Raw genomic sequence first — 27,996 nt, 5'->3', positions numbered from 1 at the left:
CTACAGCAATGAAATTTTGAACATGTGCACAGTTTTGCAAACGAGCATCAATGTTGTCCTCGGATGTCCTTGACTTTGACCTTTTGACCAACTTTTTTATTTTTAAAGCTACAGAAATGAAATTTTGACCATGAGTACAGTTTTGAAAGCAAATATTTTTTTACTCTCAGATTACCTTTACTTGGCACATATTAAAATAGTTCATGCAACTAATCTGCTTACAACAATCTGTCCTCAGATGTTAAACATGCAGCGTTTTTTAGCTAACCCAAACACAAAAAGGAAACTATATATTTGTTGCCTATTACTCATACGTACATGCTCTGGATTGAAAATGGCCACAAGAGCCATGCCAGTAGAGCATAGGCCCTCTTTGGCCTCTTGTTTGCCCTTAGCACACTGTCCCTCTTCTGCAGCACCCTACCCTTTTTAAAACCTTGCTAAAACCCAAATTCTTCATGGAACATAGATGCAAAGTGAATTTGTGCTTTTTGCATGAAATATAACTCTTGGGTTTCTTAGCACAAAGTTACCTCCCCTTATACTTTGATTGTAGATTTTCTTATTTATGAAAGCTTGTTAGTAAATAAGTTATAAGCTGACCATGTGAAATCTCAAACTGCCTCCTAGATAAGAAGCAAGTACTGATGTACATTTTGAGTAACCATGCCACAGAGTGCCCCTCCTTTTTGGGGAGATGCAGACAACAGTACATGACGTACAGCTACATCAACTTGGTCTCAACTCTTTTATAATAATTTCTTAACATTCAGTGAGCTTTGACTACAGTTGAATTCCAACGGCGAAATACCACCAACTCAAGTGAAGGTTTTTCAAGTTTTATTCATGATTTATACATGAATGAGCTGCTTGTGAGGTCAATACACAAATGCATATCAACAAAACTAAAGGTATTTCACTAATCGTTATTGAATAAACATATAACATCTTGGACTACATAAAATTCACATGCAAAACGAGTCACAAAGACAAGACATAACAACTAAACTGTGTAGTAAAAATGCTGGATATGAATTAATCTCTATTCCAAACATATAGGCATTTAGTATAATATGAATAACAATAACAAACACCATTATATATGATAAATTCTATGTAAATTAACAACTTATATTCTTTAAAAGCATACAGGGAAAGAAAAAGCATTAGCTATTACACAAGAGCCACTCAGAGAGTACATCAATGATCACCTGTTGTTTTTTAACCACTGGCAACAATTGTTGCATTTCAATAGTGGTATGCCAAGCTAAATGTACTTTTACATAAACAACGATGACAAGGCTATCACATTACAGTGGAACCCCGTTGGCTTGAACTCCGAGGGACCAGCGAAAATACCTCGAGCCTCGGAAATTTTGAGCCAAACGAGTACTTCTTTTTCTGCAATAACAGTATTACTTATCACTGTAGAACTGTTCATGGGACGATGCTAGCATAAATGTCTCTTATAGGTCAAACCAAACCATCTATTATAATTGGCACATATCATTAAATAGGCATGAAATGGTACATAACGATAAACAAACACAAATGTACTGATTCTACAAACATAAAGCACTAGATTTCGTATAACAGGCTATAATGAAAAATCAATCATGATTAATGAAACAAATGTTTTCTATGTTCGAAACAGATTGATCTTTTCTTAAAATCTAATGTTTGAACAATATTTAATCAATTAATTAGGAAATGCACTTTTTCATAAGTCCACTGATCACATAACTGATGTCAGCCAAATATCTAAATATTGTTGCGTCATGTCCGCATCAATCATGAAAGAACGCAGATTAATTGTCTTTGGGATGATAGTCCTAAGTGTTAATAAGAATTTTCTAAAAATGTGTGGAAGCTCAATTGTTGAGTGTGATACTGTTCTTAACCTGTCATAACTAAGTGGGTGGGTATTTACCACAGTGAGCAGTGAATGTTAATTTTTAATTTTGACAACTGCCTCATTCCGTCACTGATAAAAAAGATTTTCATCAGACGCCTCTAATAAAAATGTCCATCAAATGGACAAAGGAAAACAATATGGGAATATTTACATTATAAAAAAATTACCATATACAAATTCAATGTAAGTGGACAAAAAAATATACTGGCAATACATTGAGTTTCATTTTGAGCTTATAAGTTTACAAATAGAATGTACCGTAATTCACCTAAGAGTTCGGACACCTTAAATTAATTATTTTTTTCGCTGTCCGAATACATAGAAAATTACTATTTTTACATTTTATTTACATGTTTGTTTAACCTGCCTTTTTTCTTCAAGTTTGCATTTTACCACTTATTAATTTATCCGTAGTAATCAATGGTCATAAACTTATTTATTACGCCTATAAGTGTAAATCCTTCATCAAGTTAATTAAAACACCATTTTATACATGCATTGAACTAAATAAACACATTCTATCGGCTTCAGATCAAAGAGTCACACTGTGTGACGTCACTTAACTTACAGTTATACCCACGAGGATCTCGTGGAGAGCATGGACATTGCTATGCAGTATTAATGTATAACTGTACGATTATTGTTTCATACAGTCTGTAAGTGTGGTACAAGTTAGAAAGTTTATTGGCAGATCGTTTTACAAACATATCTTGTCTATGTTTTCTTAATCCCTTGATTGTCCTTGTTGTTTCTTTACTCCTCCAATAAATATATCACACTTCCTTTTCAACAGGCAATAAATCGTTTAGGATGGGTAGTAACTAATTAACTTGTCACAGTGGTGTATACATACCATTTGGTAATCTAGCCAGGCATTGTAAAGATAAAAATCAATAATCTTTGTCTGTGAAACTTGGTAACTGTGAAAGTTATGATTGATGTCCTTTGGGTGTCCGAAAATTAGGTACGCAAAATAAATTATTTTGGAAAATAATTATGGGTGTCCGAATATTTAAAGTGTCCGAACTCTTAGGTGAATTACGGTATTTGCACACAAAAGATGGAGTCTCCAAGTATAATGTATTCATCACAAACTTAATTGTTTCGTACCTCGAAAGTTCTGTACCAAGATCATTTTGGATTTTAAACAGTTGTTCTATAATGGCATATAATGTTTAAATTACAGTATAGGTCCATGTGTCCATTTTTAAAAAATATTACACACCACTGAAATAATTATATGACATAAGCCATGATAAGGACCTGCCAGTCAGCCATCAAGTGTATATGGACCGAGGCGTTAGCTGACGTCCACTCATTTTTGGTGTCTGACTGCCTGTGCCTTTGAAAGCCGTATGGTCGAAGTGGTGTGTAATATTTGTTATATTATACCAAACATTTTTATACCGCTTGATGTGTTTACTTGCTACAATTTTTCCTTGTGAAAATCACTAGCCGCACTCCAGTTTAATGACATCATCAGTCCATAAAATATGATGTCAGCGGTCCATATTATATTTTTGGCAAGGTCTGTCCCAGCCAAAAAAAATCTACAAATACAGTGATATACGGACCAATTGTCTTATATCTACAAAGAAGGGTTATATATTAACAAATATAACAGTTTCAGACAGTCATGGAGTCATATATCACAGTTAAAGCTCATAATCTATTCATTAAAAGGGGAAAAGTCACAGTTTTCCAGGAAGAAATATGCCATCTAATTTTCACAACATTTAAAATAAATAAATATTTCTACCCATCAAACAACACATTTTGATCAATACCTTCTTATATATCAGTCTAAAAATGAAATGAGTATATAAAAATATAATATAGTACATATTTACAACTACAATCGTTAACATATAAATTACATGTATTTAATAAGCTACTGCCTACTTAAAACCTTGTGAATTACCTGGAAAATAGTTTGGACGGAATCACACTTTTATGACACAGGTAAAATGAATTCAATATCAATATTATAAATGTAAAACTAAAATCACCATAAAGGCAAAAAAAGAAAAAGAATTATAACTGAGGGCAGAGAATGAGGACAATCCTTTAGCACCATTCTTGCCCCAAGGAATTAGGTCAATATCTACAGGTTATATACAAATACACTTTGTACAGCCAAGTGGACAACAGATTCTTACAACTGATCTAGACTCCATTTTGAATGAGTTAACCGTTATGATAAAACTTCAATAGTTTTAAATTCCTCAGATTGAATTATTCTTGGATAAGATCAGGTGCCCAGATTGCCAATGTAATTAAGTCATTGTGCTCCACTTCATTGACTTGACTAACATTTCATAGTAAGTTTCAATGACGTGTATGCAACTACCATTGCCAATGTTTCTTTTGGGGAAAAATATTTCAGATGTTCTGTTGTCCACACAATTAACATCATTTTTAATCAGACTGAAATAAATATTCATAACTGTTTAACCAATGCGAGATTTACTAGTAACATGACAACACTAGACAAACAAATGCACAGTGACTTCGATTCAGTAATTCTTTTGTTAAACAAAATAGGAAATTATCTAAGGCAGTCTAAATGCCATATAGCATCATGTCAATTAAAATATATGCTCTCAAACACTGCAAATGCATTATTTTTGTGACAATCTGTCAGATCTCCTTTACAGTATCTTCCGTTTTCTGTACAATTAGATTGTGGTCCATCGTAACTTCAGAAGATGTCTAACATCACAGTTTCACTTCTGTCAGGGTATGATCCTGCACCAGTCCAGTTTCTAAGGTTACACAGAATATGCACTCTACAACTATCTATCACTTGCTCCTCATGCAGAGAAATATTTCCATCCCCTAAATATGACTCTCCATTTTCCAATCACAATATGGTGCATGTTCTTGACTGTAAAAAAAAGAAAACTCCAATTTTATAACATAACTAAATTGAAACAAACCCCAATTTCTCAAAAGTTCTGAAGCCTAATAGTCTTAGCTTAGCTTAATTAAAGCCAATTTTCTTACATTATCTCTTTTACTCAATAATTATTAAATTAACTATCATATCATTATGAAGAAAAAAAAACTTTTAAAGTCCCAAAAGTCTCATGAATGTTGACATTACACAAGTCATACCAAAACTAAAATAGGGAGCTTTGCTTAATCTAGTAAAAGGATTTTTTCAAGAAATTGGGGCCAAAAGTGCAACTAATAATGGCAAAACATATAGCAAAATCAAATAATTGCAAGCAGATGCCAGTGCTGTTTGTTAACCAAGGGATATTACTTAACAAGTATTATTTCAAGAGTGCTCAGGCGTGCTACACATATAAGGTCAATGGAAACATGTGCACCAAGTTTTATATTAATAGCTATTGCAATTTATAGTAACAGTCAAACTTCAAAACAAAAACTGTATTCCAACCACAGCACCAATGACAATGAAACCATCTTTAGGTTAATACTCTTTCAACTTTTTTTCTTTGAAAATCAGATTAGCTTACAGTTCATAAATTGGTCAATGATTTTATTTGTTATTAACTTTTCTTCTATCCTCTAGCCTCTTGGCCCCAATTTCTTGAACAATTATAAGGCCCTTATCAGCATAATAATATTGTTTTGGTAAAAAATGTGCAATATTATTGCTCTTAAGAGATTTGAGAATTTAAAAGAAAATGTAAATAAAATCATTATTAACTATTTGTTATTTTATTTTATTTACTTTTAAGTAAACAAGTCGACTAAATGAAATAAGACGCTCAAGCATATTATGCTTTTTTTAAAAAAAATGGGGTCAGATGACCAGTGCTCCAGCTAGGCCTAAATAGCAGGGTGGGGCACCCCGCTGCCCTTTTCCAGCACCCTGCTGCCCTTTACTACACCCTGCTGTGCCCTTTTGTTTGACAGAGTCAATTTTCAGAAATAAGTATAAAAGTAATAAATATAAATAGTTTTGACACTAAATTAAAGAAAACAGCTAAGGTATTCATAACTAACTATTAGGATTGAAAGTAATTACAACAAATACACAATAAGAATTCAACATTGGCCCTTGCAAGTGCCCGATCAAGGCTCATTGAAAGTGCCCTTTTTAACCTAGCACCCTGCCCTTTTCAAATCCTGGCTGGAGCACTGGATGACAACATAAATTTCGCTTTTGACAAAGTTCAAGATCACTACCTACCTTTTTCTTGATTGGCTCAGCAGGTTTCTCTTCCTCTTTTTTCTCCGTGTCTCCCTCCTCCTTCTCATCTTCAGACTTCTCACCATCATCATCTTCATCCTTATCACCCTTTTTGTGTTTATCTTTCTTCTTGTCCTTATCCTAAGTTTGAAAAGAATAATTAGATACATTATGTCATAGTTCATGTATATAAATATATACATCCAGGGGCGTAGCTAGGGCCTAAATCACTTGTAGAGCCAATGATTCCATGTGAGTTAAGGGACTTTTATATGCACATTACACTCACTAAATAATATTTGCAATGATTACTATAAAATCAAGCAATACACTTTGCACATCGTTTAGATAAACACCAAACTTGTTTTCGTTAAAATTAAATAAAAAAAATCGAGTTTTTCAAAGTGTTTGAGTAGCTATTAGTTTTTGTTGCAATTTTGGGTAATTCAAATTTATCATTTTCAAAAAAACGCCTATATGTAGCTACGTCACTGACATCACACTGTTCAAGCGTATTGTAGAACATGTAAATTATCTTCTTGCAACATCACTGTGATGAAGCAAGAAATGTGAAGTCACCAAAACTTGTGAACGACTATGGTGACCTTGACACAACAAAAGACATATTTATATTATTTTCATTGTGAAATGTAATCAAATTAAATGAAGAACTCATTGATTTCAGCTTTCATGCTGTATATTTTCTGTCATTCAGTTGGTGAACTTATTTAGAGCATTTAAAACAAATTCAGAATCAACGATGCAGACAACCATTTATTTTGTATAAATTGCGAAAACAATAATAAAACGGACATTTGCAACTGGTTCTTTACAAAAAATTATCTTTAAAGCAAATTTATACCATTTATATTACTTTTGCAAGGCAGATAATGTTCATAAAGAAAATCATAAAATTCTACAAACAAACAAAATCCAAAAATTTAGGCAAACAACCACGCATTTTGTCAAGTGAATATAACAATTTAAAGTTGAACAGTAACAATGAATACGTTTAATAGCTTATGAGTATTTATTTAGATACCAGTGTAGTTAGATACTAGTAAGGCTGAGATTAAATAACATTCGTGCAACCAGTCTAAAAAATTGCAATTTTTCTTGGGTAAATTTGGATCTGAATTGATTAAGAAATTACATAGCATTATTCATAGGAGAACAGAAAGACATATGGAAAAATATGATCTGGCCTTTTATGGAATTTTTTTAATATGCTCTTTAAAGTAATAAGATGCGTATACGGACATATTCTATGCATATTTATGCATGATCGCTGATTTCAAGAGCGATAACTGTTTAACAATAATTTTGAATAAACATATACATGTCAGAATTCTTCATACCTTGCCTTTATCCTTCTTTTTGTCTTTCTCTTTTGTCTTATCATTTTTAGACTTTTCTTCGTCATCCTGCAATGTCACATTTCAGACCATCAAGAATATATAGAACTATTCATTGTGTCATTATGTGTATACCATTAACTTCACAATGACACAATGTCTATGAAACAAAGCTGTTTGAATTACTTACAACAATCCTTATTTTTAACTTTAGTTGTTTCATGCAAAAAGTGTCAAGTGAATGCCGAAAGGTTGTCTGTTTTATGTAAATTTTTTCAGATGAAAAAGGGGTAAAATCTTAACAATAATTGAGTCTTTGGCCTAGCTATACATGTGTGTATTGTCTCTGTTAACAGGAGTAACAAGTTTGTTTTTTTTTAATTCTTAGCAGTTTTAGAGTAAAAATGGCTTCAAAAACAGACAAGCTTAAATGACTTTATATAAAAATATAACTTGTGTACTATTGGGATTTCCCTTCGAACCATTGAATCAAATTAAATCTAATCTAATCATATGCATTCCTAGCTAAATTATTTCGATAGCATTTATAATGTACAGTCGAAACCTGTTGGCTTGATATCACTTGGCTCGATTTCCTCGTTGGCTAAAACTGGATGTAAAGGACCGATTTTGTATTACTCTTTGTTAGCATTCAGCCAACGGGTTTCAACTGTAATGCAGTTCAATAAATGTAAATTTATGATGAACGTTTATAATAACTTTTATAATACAAATGAATTAATCATTAATTGATACCTCATCTTCTTCTTCCTCCTCCCCTTCCTCCTCATCATCACCTTTCTTTTTCTTCTTGTCTTTTTTCTTGTCTTTCTTCTTATCTTTGTCTTTTTTCTTGTCTTTATCTTTCTTTTTATCCTTTTTCGTCGATTTTTCGTCTTCTAAAAAATTATTAGTTTTTTGCTTTTTAAGGTTCCAGATGTACAAATAAGCATGTCATTTGATTGAACTATTGGTGATAATGGTAAATATTGATGCCAGGTGACACCAAATGCCAGTTGACCCCATATTATTTGGTTTCATTTCAAAAGGTATTGCTAGCTGATTAACAATATGTAAATTAAATGACAACAAATATATATAGTACATGAAGTTATTAAAGTTTGTATATTGGCTCTTTATTTCAACTGATTTCAGATGTGAAATGATCCCTTTTGTATTCTCCAAAGGCCAAAAAGTGTGTTTAAAAGAATATTATCTGGTATAACATTAACGCCTTCTTTTTTTACTTAAAATTTCCTTTCAAATGATACCAAACAATATGGGTCACCAGCTATCCAAATTTCACATAATAATACATCATTGCAACAAATGACAAACTCATAACAGGGAGTTAAAGATTAAACAAAGAACTGTTCAAACCAGAATTGTCATGGTAGAGCACAAATCATTGGTGGCAGATGAAATATTCCTTACTTGTACCAACAAGAGTACCACAGATAGTGCCAACAAATCACCATTATTAATCAACAGCTTGATTCGAATTATTTTCACCAGAATGATGGACCATGACAAAGCATACTTGTATACATGCATATTTCTTCTGTTTAAAACTTGTCAGAAGATTAAATTTTTGTATGACACAAAATGTCAAAAGCAGCTCTATTTCTATTTTATTTCTGTCTAAAAACATGTAACCGTAAAACATCAATGAAAACAATACCTTTTTCATCTTTTTCTTCATCTTCTTCTTCCTCCTCTTCATCTTCATCACCTTTTTTCTTCTTCTTATCTTTCTTTTTATCTTTGTCTTTTTTCTTAACTTTTTCTTTCTTTTTATCCTTTTTCTTATCTTTCTTCTTTCCCTTTTTATCTACTTCACCCTCCTCCTCCTCCTCCTCTTTCACCTCTTCATCATCATCATGATCTTTTTCTTCCTTATCTGACTTAGCTTCATCTTCCTTTTCAGCTTTAAGAGATACGACCCGTTCTTCCACTTCAGAAGACTTTTCACCTTCAGATTCCACAAAGTCTTCAACATTTTCTTCTGTTTCTTCTTCATCTTCTCCTTCATCATCTTCATCATCATCAGAAATACCAGTTTTCTTCTTGCCAAATATATCAACTTTCTTTTCTTTCTTTTCTGTAAAATGTAAAGAAGGAAGAAATTTATCGTAAAGGCTACTTAATCATTACAGCACATGGAATCTTCATACAGAAAAAGCTTTACATTATTAATAAACAAACAAGTGTATGGATTATATAGAAAAATAACTTATAGTGTCCATAAGCAAAATTTCATAACAGTAAAGTATATGCCAGCAGTAAAAACTGGAACAAGGCCAAAAGCCCTGTTCAAGCAGAAGAGTTGTCAGGCTTTTCTGTTATAAAGCCATTTTTTCTTCATATAACTAAAAGTGAAGTAGTTTCGTAAATCTAATTTTGATGCCTATAAAAGGAAAACAGTGTCAAAACTCTTTGCTAATTTTAAAGATTCTTTTTTTATAAATCTTAAGAGTAATGCAATGATGTGTATGGCATTACCGCCATGTTCATTGCAACCTACTTTTCTTGCGTGCTGGTTTAGGTGGAGGTTTTCTATCTGCATGTTTCTCTCCCTCCTCTTCTGATTCTTCCTCGTCCTCAAAGTGTGGGTGGGCAGGCTGCTTACGGGGTGGGGGCAGTGGGGCCTGTGGAAGGGCCTGACAAAGAGAAAAAAGACATGTGATTTATTGAAAAGGATTACAACAAGAGTGTGGCAGATTGACTACCAAGGTTTGTTTGAAGTTGTTTTTTCCCAGTCAAACAAAGAACATTGCTCAAAATTTTTAATTCAGTTTTGTAATTTGGTTTACATTCAAGTATGTGATTTGAATACATAAATGAGTTATGATCAATATTAAAAGAAATGCACATCAACAAAGTCAATGACAACAACAAAATTAATTTAATATCAAATTATATAAAACTGGACTTGAAGACTAAGGCCACAAAAAACTAGTTTATTTGGCGCCTTCCATAAGACTTACAAAAAATCTTTGACCCAATTGTTTTAAGCTACTCCATCAGTCAATTTTTTTGTATTAATTTTTCAATATGAATTTAAATGTTCGAATTTGAAAAATAACACCCAAAAAACAGAATCTATTTCTGTAAGTGAATGATGCCAACAAAGCGCCAGTCAGATCAATGGAATATGCCTACATTGAAAAAGAGCTCACATGAACTAAGCATTAATGAAGCACCCAATGAGTGTTGACATCAATAAGCGGAAGTCTGGAGCAATAAACAATATGCCGTAACGATGAACATCTACGTGTAACCATGATTTTTGAGGTAAGGAAGTTGGTTGTGCATGGAACACCTTGCCTTTATATGCCACTTTATTTCAAAATCCTCCATGCATGATAAAGTTACAACCTATACACAACAACCTATACTGTATACATGAACATATAATTTTTATGCAGCATTCCATTATGACTTAATTCCAGGTGTGACCTTGACCTTCCAGGAAGGGATGTGGTTCTTGCACATGACAAGTCATCTTATGTACCAAACATCTGTGCCGTGTTATTTCAAAATCGCCTGTTCATAAAAAAGTCACAGCCCAGACACAACTGCTTATTCTCTCGATAATGATTTACCTTTAAGTGTGACCTTGAGCTTCAGAGTAAGGATGTGGGTCTTGCCCTTGTGTGCCTAACAATGTAACATCTTGGATACCAAACAAACCTGGACAGACGGACTCACAGAGTAATTTTAACATGCACACCTACTTTACAAAACATCTAAACATGTGGGTAGGGAAATGACAAACAAACAATTTATCAATTGTGGCCTCAGTTTGCCTTCTAAGCCAAGATGTTTGTGTTTGCATTAAACACTTATCATTAAAATTAACTAGTTGCCAATGGAAGGCTTTCTTTCAAAACAGCCTACCCTTTTAGACTCTGTCATCTCTTCTTCTTCCACCTCTGCATCGCTTTCCTCTTCACTGTCATGCTCCTGTAATAGACCACAAATAAAATGGAATCCAGAACGTTTTTATCTGGAATAAAAGACCTTCGTACAATCATCAAAACAAACATTTTGGATCATGATCATATTCAAAAATAATTGTGCTGTAGCCCATACACATGTATTGTAGTGTATATTATGTACAAGGATGACATAGAATCAGACATAACTATGTACGTGAATCAACAAACCTGTTTACTATGGAAAATCTGAACTTTTACCAGTGCTGGGCTTGCAATAACTATTTTATCAGTGTCATTCATCGTTGGCATCTTTGTTAACTTCTTAAGGTGAAATATTTTCTGAGGTGCTCATATATTAAAATTAAACCAGCAGAGCTGAAACTGGTGTCTTTTGATTTAAAGGAGTACTGCAGATAGCAAGTATGAGTATGACACTTCCAGAGTAGGAAGGATTCAAAAGTTAACAACCATTATTTTAACAATGTTTGTTAACTTTAACTTAGTTGTGAACAATCAACCCAGTGTATATATCCTTCATAGACTTAGTGATATCACAACTAAAGACATGTCTCCTTTGAAGTGTCTAGACCACTGTACGATCTTGCTGGATTTAATTTTATTTTCTTAACAGATCTACATGTCATAAAAAATGTGTCCTATCATCATTTCATATATTTCATATTTAATTATATCAGTGTTATTCAGATATTAAAACAACAATACACACTTTATCAGAATTAGAAAAGGCAATGGCTTACTTCTTGAGGGTGTTTCCTGGGGAGAGGTCGAGGTAGAGCTTTAGGGGAAGACTGCACTGCCTCGTGAGATTCAGCCTAATTACAATAAAACAGTCAATAATAAAGGATTAGTTTAATCCATCAACTGTTAAGCTTTCTATTATGTTTCTAGTTGAAGGTTGAATGTAACATGTCATCAATTCGTTCTCTATAGAGATCATTGTGAAATGAGCAATGTCATAAAATCTGAAGTTCAAATGATATTGAACAGACAAATTGGAACTCAACAGTACATGCCAAGGCAAAAAAATTCTTAGACAACAAAAGCTCTGTAAAGCAAAGGTCATCGCTTGCCTGTTGTTGTTGGTGTTTTTTTAAGTCAGACATGGGGAATAACTCATCAACTATTAAAGCCAGAGTTACTGGGCATGCTTACATGAGGGTATGGTCTCTTGCAACACATGTACAAGTTTCATTTCATTTGAATATCTTGAACAGTCTTAAAGTATTGGCAAAGGCTAAACATTTGCAGAATTATGACTCCAGCATCAACACCAAGACTTTGATAATATTTTGACCTATCTTGGCAAAACAAATGAGCACAACTATTGGAACAACTTAACTTTAGCGTTCAAATCTAAATTGATTCTCCATTATGGCAAATGTTTTTGCATGACTATACCAACAACAAGGGTGTTACAATACTTCAACTTTTTTTCTAATGGAAAAAAGATGAGCTAACAAATGAGGTTCTACAGGAACTACTTTTTACATGCCTTAATTGCCTCCTCCTCTGCCTCGTGAGCGCTATCTGCATCTCCATCTCCTTAAACCAATGGAAAACTTGTTACAGATTGTTACACTTTTCTTTCATATTGTCATAGAGGGCAATCAATGATAGATAGAGCTATTTTAAAAGAAATATCAATGATAATGTTTCATATGGACATGTTACATGCAATAAACATTTTTAGCAGAAATCTATCGTGATTAAAAAATAAACATTTAAACCATGCTCATTCTACATGTATATTCTGTCAAGACTAAAATCTGGAAATCTGACAGTCATTAATCTATTCATTTGGAACGTCTTTTTATGTCCATGCACTGTACCTTTTAACTTGTCATTTGGTTTTGATTCTATTCTGCGTGTCTTGACGGCCGGCACAGTTTGGTGGAGCAGGTTGGGTGGGATCTTCTGACCACTGGCAAGAGGGGGTAAAGTTCTGTTCAGGTCATTCTTAAACTGCAAAAAGGACAGAAGTACATGTATGGTCAGTGTGAGAAAATGCAGAACTAAATGAACGACTTGTGTGTATTGCAATGGTACCAGACACAATTATTACCATCATGTAACTCATAGTAATACTTAATACCGTAAAATAAACCTCATTTACAATTCTTATTTAATTAAAAGTATTAACAGCAGCTGAAGGTATATCAATATTCATTAAAAAGCTGGGACCAATAATGATGCAATGCCATGTGTAAGTTTCTGATGATATCACCCCCAGTCTGTTGACCCACAACTTTCAGCACCTTCATGTAATTAGTGCCTCACAACTTACGTAACTGACTGCTATGTACATCTGGTTGGGATTGAACCAAGGCAAAAAACTCTTGCAATGTAGGCGGACCAATACCATGTTGCATAACAAGGTAGCTAATATTGATACACATAAGTGGTGCTATATATGGAATTCTCAGCTACACTAATATTAATCATACTGAGTCATTGTTCTTTCTCCGTCTGTCCCGCGCCGTGACACTGTTGTTAAGATCAATAGATCCATCAGGTCGAAGACTGTGATTGAGTGTTCCATTCATCTTTGACTCCATTATCAGGTCATCTTCCGAGTCAGACAGGTGCCCGTTTTCTAGCCGGGGTTTGGCAAGACAGATCATGTGACACCCTCCGCATGACACCTGTACATGTCAATTAAAATAATTAAACAAATGTATGTTTTGAGCACTATTATAGTTTAGTTTAAACTTATATATTTTACAATGATTATGAAACAAGTTCTTACAACATTATATTAATCACTCTCATTGTTGTGGGGGAAACCAGAGTACCCGGAGAAAACCCACTTGTCCGGTTTGGTGACCACAAACTAATCTCACATGAGAATCAAACCCAGGTTGCCTTGGTGAGAAGTGAGCATGCTAATTGCTGCGCTAAGGCCTAAAAAAAAAATGTCCGTTTCGGGTAACCCGACCTATAAAAATGCGCCGACCCTAACTATTTTTTTCCGTTTCTGAGCAAAAGAAATATTCGTTAGCGAATAGAGAGTAACGAAGGGCGAATAAATGCAAATTTTAATCAGAATTATTGTTTATATGATAAAACAAAGTCAGGCAATGACAGTAATGTAGGAAAGACTGCCATGTGCAAGAAAACACTCTGAACTTATGACAGATTTTGATAAAAATAAAAAAAATCCCTACCTACCCTTCCTAGAAAATTTGGGAAGGTTACCCTAAACAAACATTTTTTTTTTTTTGCCTAATGGACAACCAAAGTATTTATAATAATGTTTTTTAGAAATATAATCAGACTTATAACCTTCTTCTCCAGGATGCTCATTTATATGACTTTAGAGCATTGTGTTATATTCCTAGCATGAGCATCTTATCAACATCAAACACTGAAATTATTTTAAATGCCTAATACAGTGTGTGTATACCACGTGATAAATTATGTCATATATGCTACATCGGAATGCAACATTTTGCTTAAAATGAAGACTTATATCAAACATAACTTTTGTTTCACAACACCATTTTCAATGAAACAAAGGGCAGTCTATGCCACTTAAAGAGCCCGGAATTTGTTTTATTACCAAAATTTGATAAAGTCATTAGTTTCATCAAACACTTCGACAAACCTGTTTCCAAAATAATGTTTTGACAGTGCTCCGTTAGACGGCCGTATTGTGAGAAGGTTAGTTGAAGTGTTTAAAGAAACTAAACTCTCAATCAAAATCTGGTAAAAGATCGAAGGCAGGGCTCCGTAAGCTGCATAGACTGCGCTATTTTTCATTTAAAATGGTAAATAAAAAGGTGAAGATATCTTTGTTTAAAGTCTTTTTTCAAATCAAAACATTGCCTTCCAACGTAGCAGTTATGATGCAATTTATCACGTGGTATACACACACTGAAATAGCTTTTGACGATTAGATTTTCAAAGTTTTCCATATAGACATATAGTGTAAAGTAGCCCCGTCCCCTGGCGGCCATTTTTTAGTTTTTTACAAAAACATCAAACTTAAGGAATCTCTTTACTCTGTTCAGCACAAAATGGTTGGAATACTAAATATAAACAGTACAAATGGTCATAATACAATAAAAGAATATGGAAGGGGAAGGTTGTTTTTCTCATATGAGAGGTACCTTTTCTACTGCAAACTTGAGGAATCTCTTGACTCTGGTGGGTATAAACTGATTAGAGAAGCTCTCCTGTCCCAGCCCAAGCTTTCCATGGCGGCCATCACCAAATGTGAACAACTGGCCTTTGTCTGAAATACAAGATAATAGTGCTTTAAATAATAGATAAAACGTTAAATTCTATGACAATACTTGAGTTGAGAAGGAGTAGCCAACGAGCCCTATGACAAAACCTAAATAAAAGACAGACAAGCTTAGGCCAATATAAATTAACTGCTTGATTTCCATCCAAATTTTTTATTAAATGGGGGAAGGGGGTGACATGTATTTAGATTTTTTATTTCTCTTAGATGACTGTTTCACCGTTGAATACATGTGTTCATAATCTTTCTAACTGCATAAGGGACCACATACATGTGTTTCTAGAAAAACCATGAACACGATCATAACATTTCTCTTTTTTAACATGTCAATGAAAAAAATGGACAATGTAGGTGTGAAATAGCGCTGTTATCATACAGTACCAGACTGATTCACAAATACAGACCCTAGTTCAACGTTTTTATTTGGGTAAAAAAAATTTAAGGGGCGGCAGAAAAAGAGAGGGCAGGCGGGGATGAAAATCTAGCTATTGATTTATAGTCGCCTAACAAACATCAAATATTAAATATACTATTACTATACACTGTAGCTAAATACTATAAATAACTCAATGCCTTGTTATTATGTTCCTATTGCGAACACGTCCTTGTACATTTATATCAAAACATACCTGTTATTAATGAAGTATGGTTTTCTCCACATGCTATAGATGCAACTTTGAAGTTAATGTTGACTTTGCGTGGCGTGGAAATCTGAAGACAATGTGTTCCATGACCAAGCTGACCACTTGCACCCTCTCCAAATGTGTAAACTGACCCAGTCTCTGTTAAAGATTAAAAAGACATGGACAATATTAGAAAAAGCAATACCCAGGATTTTATTATCATAAATCAATACTTTCAACATATTATCATAAATCAATACTTTTAACATATGTTTTTATTTCTATGTTAAAATTAATGCTTTTTATGAAAATCTTAAGAAATTAGAGCAACCTAAAATCCAAATTTATTATTATATTTTTATTTTTTTTAAACTATTTATTTTTGAACCAAGTACACTTCTTTTAAAATCTGTTGTAACTACACTTACTGAAAAATGCCCCCAAAACATCCCACCCACCACCCAAACTACTTTCATAACAATAATTCATTAAAACCTGCCATAGGATTATCAACAAAAGCCCTACAATGTACCTGTGAGTACTACAGTGTGTGAGCCTCCACAGGCAACAGCAGTTGCACGCTCGGGCAGGTCCACTTTCTGTGGGGTGTCAGTCTCATCAGGGTCATCCCCAATTCCAAGTTTACCCCCCTCACATTCCCCAAATGTGAACAGGTCCCCAGATTCTGAAAGTTAGTTTTTTTAAAGATTGAGCCATAAATGGTTATGAACAATATACACATATATTTTAACTTTAATACTCAAGGAAGAACAATCAAATTAAACTACACTTACAGGTTAGGGAAGACTGTGCTTCAAGGTCAGATAGCACATCTTAATAAATTTGATATAACTTGGTAAAAATTATAAGAAGCATTTTAACAGTGGACATAAACATGAAGTTTGATCCTGCAAGACCAAATCAGTATTTACGATGAGTAATTGGGTATGAAAAGAAAAGTGATTTAACACTACTTACAAAATAGATTTCCCTACCTGTGACCATGGCTGTGTGGTAGTATCCACAGGAGATACATGTGAACCGGTCCTCAATCATGATCTCCTCGGGCTCTGGACACTCTGTTTTCCCACCAAGGCCTAGCTGGCCCTCGCTGCCTCCACCCCAAACAAACACTGCCCCATCCTCTGTGAACAGGCATGCAGAATTTAAATGTCAGAGGATGTATTGCATAGTGGACATTCAGCACCACAATTACTGAATGCCACTGAAGTCATTACATATTATTGGCACCTACCACACAGCTCACCATGACCACTTTTACTGAGGTGAGCAAAAAATGAAATTCATTTACATGATAGTTAATTATGATAATACCAAAAACTAATTAATTAAACAATTTTTATTACCGGTATATGGAATTTAGTAATTAGTATAACTGTGTTTCAGTAACCGAATGATCAAAGTTTAAACAGTTTTTTTGTATCATCAATTATACTGAAATTAATTATTGCCAATCCCTACACCTGTTCATGTACACATAGATGCCTCACATCACAAGATGTATTACCCGCATAAGTCTCAAGCCTCAATTTCGTATTGATTCATATTATTTAAAAATAAAAATAATAACATGTCAATAACTCATTTTCATCAAAATTAGAGATTGGTTAAACAAATTATGTAATCTATGAGATCTAAACAAGAAACATATTTCAGTACCAGTAAGAGCAACAGAGTGGTCTGCTCCTGCAGCCAGCATTGTGTACTGCTGAACAACAAGACTGTCTATACACTTGGGTACATTGCTGGCCGGCGAGTCCTCAACACCTAGCTGGCCCTCGCCATTTGCTCCAAATCCATACAGCTTTCCAGACTCTGTGATATAGACAGAAAGTATTATACAGTTTCTCTGTTACATAGGTAGACATACTAAATTCTGAAGATTTCTTGCAAGACTTTAAGGCCAGATTGTTTTTGATCAATTCTAACGTGTCCCTTTCTAAATCACCCGAAAACATTTTTATCAAATAAATTGGTAATAAGTTGTCAAATCAGGAAACAGGCATTAACATCCTACATACTGTTTTTTAATCTGCATAGTTTTCAGCTAGGGATCATGACCATCATGATTAAAAAATCAGGGGTCTCTGGTAAATCTATATGGTGCATTTGTATGCACAGTTTTATTTACTAGTAGGACCTTTTGGGGGCCAAAATTCAGCACCATTCCACTCCTTAAAGTCTTTATTTCCCCCCAACCCAGGTAAAAAAAAATCCCTTTTTTAGGAGCATTGACTTTTTATCATTTAGCAAATGAAGCAATAAAAAGCCATTCATGAATATGTTGATAGCTTTGTAAAAAAATAAAAGGTTTGAAAATAAGTTGAACATTATATGAATCATGTTAATATTTTTCTCCTTTTGGACAAAATTATACTTTTTTCCGCCTGCCAAAGGGCTCCACCACCATTCCCTTAAAAGTGGGAAAAAACACTGATATGGTTCATTACAAATATAGTCAGTCCATCCACCTGTCACATCCTATATTAAAATCTGGATGAGAGTCAATTCTCTGATTTAACTGCTAACTGTAGATTTATGTACCAGCCCTGAGCTACAGACCTGTGAGCAAATAATGCAAAACTGCTTAATTAGATTATCATTGAAAAACAATCACCAGCAGTGTAAAATACAAGCTTTATTCTTTTGAGGATAAAACAGTTTTACATCAGAGAAGATAATCAATATCCACATGCGACTACTGCTTGTAAATAGTACCACAAATGACACCTATTGGATTTCTTTCAATAGTCAAGAAAGCATTCAGAATGCATTCAATGCTAAATACGGACACAAGGAAAAATCCATCTGACTAATCATTGCGCAGGTGGACAAAATCTATCCCATATGAAAGTCATTTTTATTGCCATTCATGAAAGATATTACCCAGTAACCATACAACTTTTATAGCTTTATAGCTTATTGTTTTAGTATATATTTATTTATATTCATGTTTTATAATATTCATTGTTTGTTTTTTCAACATTTCTACAGTAATAAAAATAGTTTAAATGTATGGATGGAGTTGAGGCCAGATTTTGTTCAAGGGGAGTCTGTCTTACACTCTCTTTATACATGTAGCTATTTATGAATGTATGCATGGTTTTCAAGAAACTTTTACCTGTTGCAACAATTGTGTGAGATCTGCCACATGCTACCAGTTTAACTTTCTCAGATTTCAAAGCTGAAATACAAATGTAAAACAGTAGATATTAATCTACCATCATGTTTCAAGATAATTAAGAGGTATAAACTGTTAAAAAACATATGTAAACAGAAAGTATGATGTGAACAAATGGTTTGTTCTTTAAGTGCATGTAGTTTCCATTCGCCAGGCATGGGTGGAATTGTAGATACATTTGTAAATTATCACAATCAACATAATTACTTAAAATTATTTTATGATAAAATATATCAGAGACAAACCAAAAAAATGTACCTCTCTGTCCAAGTGTCTGCTTAAAAAAATAATGATGTATTACAACGTACATTTGATACAGCTGGGTCTATCTGCTGTCTTGCTTGTTCCAAGTCCTAGCTGGCCCCAGTCATTTGTTCCAAATGTAAACACTCTACCACTCTCTGAAAATAACATTTACATGACTTTCTTACAGCTAAAATGGAATGTATATGAACAGTTTTAAAGTGTTTCAATATTTCATCAAAATAAGCATAAAAGTTAATCCCAGATTCTAGCATTGATTTCATTTATTTTTTATAATACCCAACCATTGTCTATAGGTATTATTTATTGTTATTTGAAACAATCTTGTGATTCAGTTTAAAACCAAGGGTCCTGAGCAAATATATCGAGAATCTCTGGCATAAGTTCATGTATACATACTTTTAGAATAATCATTTTGTGTATGCCCATGTTTGGGATTAATGGGAAAATCAATGAGTATAGCCTAAAGGACTCGGGATGCACAGGTTCATTACTGACTTATATCGCTTATAGTTGGCTAATGAAACATTCAGGTTGCACAGAAAACTTCATTACTGTCTTATATCTGTTTAAGTTGGCTAAGAAACATTCAATCATATTAAGAGAAAAAAAACAAAATGTATCCCAAAATCAGTGATTTTAACGTGACAACTATATTAGCTAAATATAAGAGATTTAATGCACAATGTCAATTGAGACTTCAAAACAATAAACATTTTTGTAAGATGCCATGGAGTAATGAACAACACCTAGCCTTGACAATAACTTCAGATATTTTGCGCCCAAATGATTTTACATTATCCTTTACATTTAGACACTCACCTGCCACAAGAGCAGTGTGTTCATCCCCACAGGCAACACTTCGCACCTCGTCATTTCGCACCCAGAACTTGTTTGGCAAGTTGTCTGCAAACTTACTCTTTCCGAATGTAAACACAGCACCCGTTTCTGCAAATTGAAACAGTAGAATTATTGTATTTTGTAGCAAAAAATAGCAAACCTGTAAAAAAAGCAATGAACTTGTATTTGACAAGAGAACCTGTTATCATTAGGTTTCAGAAGTTGAAAACTGCATGGCCGACTTGAATTTTCTCACTTCAAATTGCAGTTCCTGTACAAAAAAGAAAATCGAGCCAAATCAAGTTCATAGGCTCAAAAGAAATCTGAAGATTCAGAAATATATCTGTAAACTTAGGCACTCCAAGGAAACAGAAAAGTGTAATTTCCATGGTCTGATTTACCATATCTGGGTTAATACTAATATCAATCAGCGACAAAGCGCACAGATGGCACCTAGCTACAATAATGAGCGATCAGGGATACTTTTTTATTATTTTAACATTTTTTATGCATCCCTGTAACACTACAACTTTCTATCATTTAAAACAGTGCGAAATAACATATAGTAATATTATGCATCGATGTTAAACAAAAATGCCTAAATTGTTCAATATATACCCGTCCGAGACCTAAACTGGATTTAATTTGTCATTAGAGTCATTATTTTCACATAAATATATTCCGGGTGAAGAAATCTTTTATACATGTACACAACTTGTCAGATTTGTCATAGATATATAGAGATATCGAGCTACTGGATAAACAATCGACAAATGTAAGTGTTTTATGATATCTGAACATATAATTCAGATAATAAGATAATAATGAGATAAATAAATATATGTTTAATAGTTGGCAATAATATTTTCATAGAAATTTGAATTTATAACGGAGATAATTTAATAAATGTTGCCGAGAGAATTCTCTGCCTAAAGACTGTTCACTTCTTTTTGCTCTGATGGTGGACGTCACGAGTCTGCCAGAGTAAAAAATATTGTGATGCCTTAGTAAAAAATATTGTCAAAAGACTTGTTGACAGCCATTTAGGTAGACCAAGCGGGGACCAAACCTAAGACCTTCTGATCACTAATCACATCCCAGCTTTAAAAGTTTGGTTGGGACTGGCAGTTTGCATCAACTCAGGCCAGGATTATTATCTTTTTTATCTAAAGCAGTTTTATAGCAATGCAAATCGATGATCAGTAAATTAACGCCAAAAGTATAGCTGTCAAAATTGGATCTTGGGCAGTCCAGACTTGAAAATAAAAACATTTATTGGAATTTAATTTAAACTGCTTGAGTGACACTCGAAAATTTGTACAATTAATATGGATGATAATCAAATTTGCAAGATGATGATAAAATTTGTATTCAAACAGAAAAATAAAACAATGATATAAGTAAAAGTTTCATTTCACCTGGTACATCCGAATCGTCTTCAGCCGCCATATTTGTTACTAACAATACAGCAGGTGCCCGTGACGTCTTCAGTAGAAGTCTATACCATATTATAAACAAAATAGTATAACGTAGCCCGATTGGCAGCAATCAATTTATTGAAAACAGCAGCGAAACCGCGTTTTTAACGTCAGCATGAGCAAATAAATACCTTAACTAGACGTAAATAAATCGCGTTTTTTTATTAAATATACATAGTGCATGTCATTGGAACTAGTCTCGCGAAACAAGATAAATAACCATTTTGTAATTACAAACCTTAGAAGACCCAACTGCTCCCATAACACCGATAGCGTCACACCCACACTCAATCATCTGCAGTGGGAATAGAACCAATTAAGGCACAACTGATATTGTTCTATAACCTAGTAGTTTTCCCCGTTGACCACACGAGCCAAAAACAACACTCGGGCTTCCTGAAATAAAGGATATGTAACGTTTCTTCCCTAGCTAGCTCGGACACGCTACCTCAAATTAAATTACAAAACCTATTCTCGGACTGCATTGTCCCAAAAATTAAGTATGAAATTAGTAATATATACAAGTGATTAACAATGATTGCTTACAAACCGAAATGATTGGAAATCATTATATATATTATGCTCCAGGAATCAATGTTTAATTACCCCAAAACCTAGAACGCATAAACAAAAACACTACAACACCTATGCTATAACTTCATACAGGACCAGCATACAAAAGTTCATAAACCAATCTCACAGAATATCAGTGAAACCCGCAGTCCTAATTGTATATCGTACGGGGAATCAAACCATTGACCCTGTGAATTCCGTCTGTATCGCAATGATCCAGGCTTACTAAGAGGCCAAAAAGAAACCCCACGGATGTCAGAACCTGGAAACTAGAAGCTGTAGCGCAATGCTTCACTTTAATTCTCCTATCCTTCAATAGTGTAGACCCCGCCACAAACATTACAAAGATATATTCAAAGCTTCCCTATATATTAACGTGATGTCCTCACATCGGCGTCGAGACACGAACTTACTATTACCATGGGGGGTGTAAGCTTATTTATACTCGCACTCGGGCCTTGCCCACTCGGCGAGTGCTCCGTTAAGATTGTTAGTCATTTTAGGGTTTTGGAGCAAAGTGCACAGACAGAATGTAACCCTGGTTAGAGCTACCCTGGTTCTTTAACGTGCACCAGTGTATAGCACTATCACACGGAACCCCCATTTAACGTCCCTACCGGAGGCGATTAGTTTTTTTAGTGATGCGACGGGAGATCGAACTTGCGACCCCTGGATTGATAGTCAAGTGTGTTACCTCAAGACCACGGACCCGCCACACTATTACCTGTTGTTGTTGAGTTTATAAAGGTCTGCCCGCGCCCTATAATGGCTGCATTATGGCTTGACCCCGTCACATCCCCAAGTGTGACTTAAACAGAATTTTGAATCCAAAGGGTGAGTTTTACCCCCATCGGTTGATGGGATATTCGCCAAAGGAGTAATTTTGTACCCAAAATGCCGCGAAACCTGCGATGAATGACATCTAGAGTGGCCCCACAGCTCTGAATATTGGATATAGTTTTATTTCTCTAGTCTTAACTACAGTTGTAATTTAGATACTGCGTTGTATCTTAAGAAACATTTACGTGTAAGAATGGTATTTTTTCGAGGATGGGGAAGACTCGCGATCAGTTCATTGACAAGAAAGTGTTGTGAGAACAGGACTTTTCGCCCACTATATGAATTTATATTTCTAATATATATATATATATATATATATATATATATATATATATATATATATATATATATATATATATATATATATATATATATATATATATATATATATATATATATATATATATATATATATGAACTGACCACTTTATTGTCGATGCCCAACTATTGCCACACTATTTGATTATTGAAACTTCTTCAAGACCAGAGAGTGCGTTGACATTACTTGTTATCCCTACATGTTTTAAGTGTTCATGTACATGTACAGAGAGGGTTACTATGTTGTTGTTTTTTTGTTTTTATTTTTAAACAAACAACAACAATAATAATAATAATAATAATAATAATAATAATAATAATAATAATAATATAAAGTTTTTTTTGTTTTGTTTTGTTTTTTAAATCGGCCCGCGCCCATTTTAATATGTATGTGCGGGATAAAAATACATAGTATGCTTTCTATACCCAGTTATGTAGCTCCTGGTCCAGTGCATTCTCTTTTTTATCAATGGGTCGTAACAAAATGTACTTTCAAAACTTAAATATCTTTAAGTGAGTGAATGGACTAGGGCTAGGATCAAAAACTGTTTTCCTATCAATGAACCTGGACCAGAAGCGTTATATTACAACACCATCACCAAGCATAGCATGTAATATCATCATGGACTTCTAATAGTGCTATGGATGTAACAGTTTAAATCGGTAGAATTGTTAACTCAAAATGTCTCAATACAGTTTATACCGATATTGTTTTTTCTCTCTTGACTACTTCGGCCGAACAATTTTTTAACAGTGATCATTCATACTGGATTATCAAGACATCTATATACATATGTAGCCTCTGGTCCAGTAATGCTCTATTTCCGTATGCATACTTTCATACAATGTATCTAGACCAGAAGCGTTATTAAAACAACACCATCACCTTGCATAGAATATAACATGCATCATCCTGGACTTCTGCTGGTACAACGGTTGTGTACGAGTTTTATTTAGAACAATTGATAGGTCCTTGAGCTTTTATAATTTTGATATTTTTTCGATACTGGTTTCTTTTTTACTATTCCGGGCACACTATTACCATGCCTTAAATCGCTTATTATATACCCTAACATCACGTGCCCAAAATGGAATGATCCATTTCAACAAACCCTATGGGCGAAACCAATATATATAACTTACATTACAGAGTATACGGGTGTCAAGTTTATCAATCTTTTGAAAAAGTAGAAAACCATTAAATACTAAAAGCATAACATTTAGTATTAAATACACGAAATCATTCTAAAGAAGTAATAGCGATAAAGCGAAAATCAAATACTTTATAAATTTCTCTTCAACAGAAATGTTTCCTTTCCTTGCTCCGGAGAACATGATTCCAGGAGCATTACAGATATATCAAATTATACAGCCAAGTACCTATATACAGATGAACCAAGGCACAGCTGATTATATATATAGTAGGTATCCCCGTTGACCAGTTGTAAATATACTGGTCAGCTCCTGGCTCCATACATTCTGGAGTATAGAATGATATAAACATCTACAGCTAAATACAATAACTCCATCTTCCCAAGATCAATAACACATTGGAACAACATGCCTGCATCGCAGAGGCATTTGACTTAGTATTCTTTGAAGTATAGATTTTGCGATCTCTCTATTCAAATGTGTAGGGTCCCATCCGAAAGTAAACCTTTGATTATCATAGGGACTATGCCTATCATGGCTACCATAACTGGAAAACCTTAAGTGGGGAATGGCAAGAACGAACCTTAATTATGTTTAATTATTACTGCCACATACACGTACTTAATAGTAATAGTAATTGATAGTAATTCTAGCCTACTATGGTAATTATAGTGAGCCGTCACCCCATTGTACATATTTCTTCCGACATGCCATAATTTTGTAACACATCCTTATTGTCTGTTCGTCGTTATGGGTATATAGTCATAAGGCGTTCATTGAGGGGTCGTTTTATTCTTTTATTAAACAGCTATAAGCAGTTTCACATGAAAACTCGTGCACTGAAAGAACAAGTTTATACACTATATTTAAAATCGCAATATAAATCAATAGTCAATCACAATAATTCAATAAGGTCCGTTAATAATACATAATCAATACTATTTATTAATAATTATCGGCCTATGGAAAACCATACAAAGCGTTGAAGTTCACTCTTGTGGTCACACATGTAAGTACATAGGAAAATGAAAGTAAAGGAAGTAGTCCCCATAACGCGATAGTCTGAACCATGAAATCTTAGTTTTAAGTTGTCATGATAATCATGTTATAAATGACCCTGTTACATACTCCGCCATTTCGAAAATTGACTGGTCTGGTCATCGACTGTCAACATGTATATATTAATAAATACATATTCTGTACACATTATAAATTTATGTACTTATCAACGTTTACTACGAACACAAGGTAACCTTTAACAGCACACCAGCTAGTCATAAACACTACATAAATGCAGTCCTTACCCATAACTACTTTCTCAAAATATGACTTCATCAACTACTACTCCCCTACTTTGACGATATTGTGACCACACAATAACCACAAAAATTGAAAAGTAAAACATAGCAATCCTACGTTAATACATGTGGATTACAATTATTAAAGATAATAATAAAACATATTGATCATATTAGTTTCTTATAAATTTAGTGATCTTGTGAATCACATCACTATTCAACTCATTACATATTCCAGAGGATATCAAAATATATAATGTATCTAATTTGGTGTCTCTTGGTCTCGTATCCATCTGATACATGTGATAATCCCAATATCTATCTGGCCGCTTCTTCTCTCTGGAAGAAACAAAGGACTAATTTCAGCTCTATTTTTCTCTCTTCCCTTTCTTAATCTGATTGTCCTGTGTTACTTACATCTGTTGCCCTCGTCCTATCCACTACCTCTCCATGTTCATCTTTCTGTTGAGTCTTAATTTTGACGACTTTTTCTCTGACGTCATCTTTACTTCCCCGTCTTCAATCTCAAATGTATCAGCAAAAATGATCAAGTCATCTAAGTAGGCTACGCATATGGCCATATTGTAATCTCCTAAGCAATCTTCGACCTGTAGGCTGCAGGACAATTAGACAAACCAAAAGGCATACGGACATACTCATAAAACCCAGGATGTTCTACAGTAAAAGCAGTCCTTTCTTTATGTGTTTCCTCTACTTCAATCTGGTGATACCCAGCCTTCATATCTATTGTTGAAAAATATTTGCCTCCAGCCTTGAACCATCATACGCGTGTTGCTAAATTGGTTTAAACATATGTATTAAAGTTTTTATACCTAATTATGACTTTGCATCATCGAGCAAATTATGTATATAGTGATCTTTAATGTATTCATTATTTTTGTCAGAGTTCAAGTCATATCTACAGTATACGAGGGCCATTGTGTTACAATATTTGGTATTAAGAACACGAAAACGTTCCGCCCATCCGCGTAAGCAGCGGGGTGTTTCTCTTCAAAATAATATCGCTCTAAAATGTCCGCCTTCTCTTTATTATCCATGAGTTCTAGTCTTTCATTCAATGATCATTTTTAAAAGCCAATCATTGGAATTAAGCAACATCGAACTAATTATTATGAATAGTACACACTTAGGTAATTACATTCACTCAAGTTGAAATCATTGACATCAATACACTGCTTACACAGCGAGCTATTCTGAATATCAAATATGCTAAAGATGAATAAAACTTCACGGTAGCCGACGTCGCGTTATGCAGCAATTGTATTTCCACCGCTAAGGGCAACATCGTGATGCTTTGTTATTATATATTTTCAACTTACAAAGACCCAAATAATTTTCCTATATCTCGCAAAGGGCTCAAAACATCATACAAAATGAGTCATGCCCGTCTCATCTGACAAAATCTCGCGAAATGAGTAAATCCAAACAAAAGTGAGGATTACAGTTTCTTACTACTGAACGCACCAATTTTTATGCGCACGAAACGTCATTTCGGAAATGACGTCGATGAAATTGTGTCCCATACCTGTGCATGCTGATGTTTTATTTGGAAATGAGCGGGCTGAATTTTCAAAACAGTGAAAAATATCGATTTGTTTTTTATTGTTTGGAACAGTGAAATATCAATTTAATTTCACTGATAAATCTCTATTAACCACCGTAAACATAAACTAAAACATTATCATAAGTGTCAAACACTCAGCTACTTTAATTAAGTCTTATTTGTTTTAGATATATACAGTCT

The 27,996-nt window shown here is 33.9% G+C and overlaps 1 protein-coding gene across 1 annotated transcript; it reads right to left on the bottom strand.

Moving 5' to 3' along the window:
- Window positions 1–825: 825 nt before the first annotated feature.
- LOC128236433 (X-linked retinitis pigmentosa GTPase regulator-like) lies at window positions 826–22,021 on the bottom strand. The gene is made up of 20 exons (XM_052951292.1): window positions 21,991–22,021; window positions 20,555–20,680; window positions 19,777–19,869; window positions 19,409–19,471; window positions 17,947–18,102; window positions 17,262–17,411; window positions 16,799–16,951; window positions 16,273–16,425; window positions 15,507–15,631; window positions 13,842–14,039; window positions 13,227–13,359; window positions 12,890–12,939; window positions 12,135–12,209; window positions 11,336–11,401; window positions 9,960–10,095; window positions 9,117–9,536; window positions 8,192–8,334; window positions 7,439–7,504; window positions 6,081–6,221; window positions 826–4,802 (listed from the first exon to the last, which is right to left on the bottom strand). The coding sequence occupies exons 1-20, from the start codon at window positions 22,019–22,021 to the stop codon at window positions 4,779–4,781; spliced, it is 2,502 nt and encodes an 833-aa protein (XP_052807252.1). The 3' UTR covers window positions 826–4,778.
- Between the last annotated feature and the right edge of the window lie 5,975 nt (window positions 22,022–27,996).

Source organism: Mya arenaria, chromosome 6 (assembly GCF_026914265.1).
Source record: "Mya arenaria isolate MELC-2E11 chromosome 6, ASM2691426v1".
NCBI classification, from domain to species: domain Eukaryota; kingdom Metazoa; phylum Mollusca; class Bivalvia; order Myida; family Myidae; genus Mya; species Mya arenaria.
This window is presented reverse-complemented; position numbering and strand designations above follow the sequence as displayed.